This window comes from Elephantulus edwardii, unplaced genomic scaffold (genome assembly GCF_000299155.1).
Source record: "Elephantulus edwardii isolate Elephantulus edwardi_28Jun2011 unplaced genomic scaffold, EleEdw1.0 scaffold00044, whole genome shotgun sequence".
NCBI classification, from domain to species: Eukaryota; Metazoa; Chordata; class Mammalia; order Macroscelidea; family Macroscelididae; genus Elephantulus; species Elephantulus edwardii.
This window is the reverse complement of record NW_006399794.1, coordinates 10,968,371-10,973,080: the sequence shown is the minus strand read 5'-3', so window position 1 is coordinate 10,973,080 and position 4,710 is coordinate 10,968,371. Positions and strand designations below refer to the sequence as shown.

The following is a 4,710-nucleotide window of genomic DNA, read 5'->3' as shown; positions in this document are numbered from 1 at the left end:
TGTAAAGAGGAAGAGATGTATTAACACAGTGCCTGTGGCAGTGGAATCTAGTGTGTCAGAGACATTGAGATTGACTCAGAATAAAGTCCAGAGCCATTGTTCATAGAGGTCCTATGAGTTGTGGTCAGCTAAATGACACATAACAACAATAATTAGCAGGAAATTACTGCATGTCCTCATAACATGAAGAATAAACTTGTAGCTGAACTTTTATTGGGTTTTGAATCAGATTGACCATTTTTCTCCTGAGTAACAAAAGGAGAATTTGAACTGCCAAAGAGGCTTTGCATTAGCAGCACAACTACCCACACAGTATGCAATCACATCTTCTAATATATAATATATTAAGACTATATATAGGGAGTTGGGTGGGGTAGAGAGTAGTGGGTGGTAGTCTGGGGTGGTGGGAGAAGGAGGTGGGGGGAATCACTTATAAATGGCGCCGAAGCAGGACCCAAAGCCTAAATTCCAAGAGGCTGAGTGAGTGCTGTGCTTCCATGGACCTCTTCTTTATGAAGCCAAGTGTGTAAAGATTGCCATAAAGGACAGACAAGTGAAATGCTTTTTATTCCAGTGGATGGAATAAAGGCTGGGATGAGTGGATTCCAAAAAGGAGAGTGCTCAAATAAGTGGATACCAATTTGCAGAAACAGAGAGAAGTTCCAAAAGCCAATCAGGAGCAATATGCAGAGCAGAAGATGAGGCGCTGCCCCAGAAAAGAAGACATCTGGTATGCAACAGAAAAATTTTCAAGTGAAAAGGAAAAATTATAAACAAAAAACATCAGGAAATAAAGATGGTGGCAATAGCAGCGTGACTCCTCAGCCGCCTCAGAAGAAAAGGCTCGCGTAGATCCTACTGTTGAAAATGAGGAAACATTCATGAACAGAGTTGAAGTTAAAGTGAAGATTCCAGAAGAACTAAAACCATGGCTTTTTGATGATTGTTATTTAATTACTAGGGAAAAACAGCTCTTTTTTCTTCCTGCCAAGAAGAATGTGGATCCCAGTCTCGAAGAGTATGCAAATTATAAGAAATCTCAGGGAAAACAGATAACAAGGAATATGCTGTCAATGAAGTTGTTGTGGCTGGGATAAAAGAATGCTTCAATGTAGTGTTGGACACACAACTTCTCTACTCATTTAAGAGACTTGCAGGTCACCATGATGCACACATGTCCCAGGTGTATGTAGGGAGTACCACATCTACTGAGCCTTGCTTTATTTGCTGAACAATCTTCATGATTTCTTCACTTACCTGGCAAAGAATTCTGCTTTGTTTAGTGTCAGTTATTGTGGAGTGGCTTCTCCTGAGTGTTCTTGGATGCTGTGTGAGACTTCTAACACTCCTTTATGTATTTGGAACTCTGTAAACACATTTTTTTTCTTTGTCCTTCTCTTGTACAAATGATGTCCTCTGAAAATGTTAGCGTATCACAAAATTGATGTATGCTTCTATTCTGTTATTAAGCAGAGAAGATAGAAGGGGTTGGTATATAACAAAGAATATGTAGAGAGAGCTCTAGCAGTTTAGTCCATATGTAGTTGTACTAAGTATACAAAAACTTTACCTTTTAGCTTTTACACATTTGAATGTATAGGCCAAGACATATCGAAATTTTATGTGATATTAAAAAGAAGTCAGAATTTTAAAATACTTATTAAAATGTAATAGTACAATTTATTGAAAGTTTTCTCTTGTTGGAATTGTTAAAAATCAATTGACAAATGCGTGTAAGCTTACTCTTTCCTAATTTATCTTCCTACTGTCACTGGTGGCTAAGTTAAAAAGTTGCAGTGCCAACCCAAAGGCATGTGGTTCAAATCATTCAACTATTCTTCAGGAGAAAGATAGGAAATCTCCTTCCAAGAAAAGAACTACCTCCAAAAATATGTTGGAGGGTCAGCTATGGGTCAGTTCTGGTCAACAGTATACAACAAAAACAATATAATGGTTAATCTTGATGTTAAATAAGGTAAGAAATAACAAAACATCTACTTTATTTTGTTACTTTTAGTTAAAAAATGTATTGTCCCTGTTCTTCTATTTAGGTGCCAATGAGTTGATTATGACTCATAGCAACCCAATGAACAACATATCTGAGCTTTGCTGTGTCCTATGCTGTCCTCATGTTCTCTAATATACTCAAACTCATTGTTACAGTTCTTCTTGGCAAAAGTCTTTTTCTCTCTCTCTCGGTTTAAATTTCCATTTTAATTACACGTTACCTTCTCAACCAATGCCAAAAATATTTCTTAGTATTCTTCTTGAGACTACTCTGTGTCCTTAGATCTATTGAAAGATAATGATATCTTAACAATATTGACAATTCTCTCTCTGTTTCTGTTTCTTAATATCTTGCCTAATTTAAAAAAAGAGATTCACCTGTTGACTATTTTAAGGCCTCAACAGTTCAGATTTTAATATGGTTTGAAAAATATTCGGGAGAATCATAATTTCCAAAATCTTAATAGTGTTTATGCAAAATATTTAAATGGGTAGATCAAGATAAAAATCATTTGAACTGAACAAAAGAAGACTCCATGGTTTAAATTCATGAAAGGTATATTTCAGGATATACTTTAATTATCCTTATTCAGTCTGCATCATAAGAGAATTAGGTAAGAAATTGGACTATAAAGTAGAATATGGCACCAGAATTGGAGAAAAATTCATTAACGATGTTTGATATGCAGATAAAACAATCTTGTTTTCGAAGTGAAGAGAACATGAATTTCTTGATGAAGAGGGAAGATGACTATTTTTCATACAGATCACCTCTCACTAAAGAGAAAACAAAACTTCTCACGACTGGACTGATATAAATAATGATAAACTGATAAAATATTGAAGTTGTCAAGGATATATTTTATTTACAAGTCCATGGAAGCAGCGCTTAACAAATGGCATATTACAAATGGGCTGGGGGTGGGGGGAACCACGCACGCGCATGCACACACACACACACACACACACACACACACACACACACAAAAAAAACAAACCAAAAAAAACAAAACCACCCCACTTCTCTAAAGTGTTGAAAAGCATATATTTCACCATGATGACCTTCTGACTTAAGCCATAACATTACCATTAGCCTCACATTCAGTAAATAAAGAATTATAGCAGAGAGGTGATGTCCTTGACTCATAGCATTGCAAAGAACATTGAAAACATCATGAACTACTGGAAAGTGAACAAAAAAGTCTTGTAAGAAGTGCAGCCAGAAAATTTCTTTCAGGATGAATGGCAAGACATATACTAGGAGAGATTAGTCCCTGGAGTACATCATACCAGCAAAAGTGAAAGCTAAATAAAAGGGATGAAGACACTCAATGAGATTGATTGATAACTGTGCTGCAACAGTTGGCTCAAACAAAATATTGTGAGGATGACACTCGCAACAGTCTTAGAATATCATCATGGAGATGACTGTATTGCATAAAGGCTCATCAAAAAAATTATATCATAGCTCATCAAAGGAATGATTGTTATATCATACCTCTTTGTAACTAAATTTGAGAATTATAGACAATACAATTGGCATGGAATCTTAATGCTAACAATAGGACAGTGTTTTGTGCACTTTGACATTTTTCATTTTATGCCAGCTAACAATTCTTTCTCTCAATTATTGGTATTTTCCAAATAGAATTCTTGCAAATATTCTATTTAAAATTCTATCCAAATGTCTTGGGTCTTCACTTTCTTTAGTAAATATTTTATCTTCTGTTCTCAGTCATGCCTACAATATATGGAAAAATAACATTTTTACAAAGACTTTGTGTCTTATAACCTTGCTAAATTCAGTTACTAAATTTATTGAAATATTAAAGTTAGAAATAAGTAAAAGTAGGTTAGAACCTCCAGACTGTTTATAACACTCAGAAACTTCTGCTTTGGAGCCTAGCAACGGTTGATTTTATCAATAGAGGGTTATTATCCACAAGCTGCTCTCTGGGAGAAGGATGGACAATCTCTTCCTGTGAAAACCTGCTGGAGGGTCAGCTGTGGGTCAGTTCTGACTCTACAGAACACAAAAACAGCAACAGCAGAGGTTATTACAGGTGTGTATGTCTATATAAAAATGTGGTTCCCCCTTTGTGAAGGTGTGTTATATTTGAAAAAGGGGATACAATAATGGTACAGTAAGCTCTTGTGGCTGTGCTGCAATCCCAAAGGCATGCAGTTCAAATCCATCAACTACTTCCTGGGAGAAGGATGGACAATCTCCTCCTTTGCAATTAACTGTCTCTGAAAACCCACCAGGGGTAGCTATGTGTCGGTTCAGACTCTACAGTACATAACAGCAATACATAACTTCTATGTTTTTTCCTAAGTAATTAAAGAAGAAATTGCAAATAAACACTTCACTAGAGTTTTCTATTAAATTTTCTGTATTTTCATTATGATTTCCATAGTTTTCTTTTCAACATAGACCAGATATTACAGAGAATTTCTTAAGTATAAAGGGACAAGATCACATTAGAAGATTATTTTAAATAATTTTAAATATGAACATAAGGAAATTTTTCCTGGTTATATAAGTAGTCAATTTAAGAGAGTTGAATGTTTAATCACTTGTACATCTGGAATGATATATGTCTGAGATATAGTTAAGGATATTTTTCTATATATACACACATCAGATATGAACACTGTTTTACAAGATCAGATTTATATATATATATATGTACCTATATATAT

At 35.0% G+C, this 4,710-nt stretch overlaps 1 protein-coding gene and 1 pseudogene across 1 annotated transcript in view; one reads left to right on the top strand and one right to left on the bottom strand.

Moving 5' to 3' along the window:
- The first annotated feature begins 436 nt into the window (after positions 1–436).
- Positions 437–1,244, top strand: LOC102843913 (annotated as a pseudogene).
- Positions 1,245–1,425: 181 nt separating this feature from the next.
- The window catches only part of LOC102843510 (olfactory receptor 52A5-like), a 4,332-nt gene continuing 1,047 nt past the window's right edge, over positions 1,426–4,710 (bottom strand). Inside the window, exon 2 of the mRNA XM_006885667.1 lies at positions 1,426–1,459. Within this exon, the coding sequence (XP_006885729.1) occupies positions 1,426–1,459 (34 nt within the window). The remainder of the gene's footprint in view (positions 1,460–4,710) is intronic.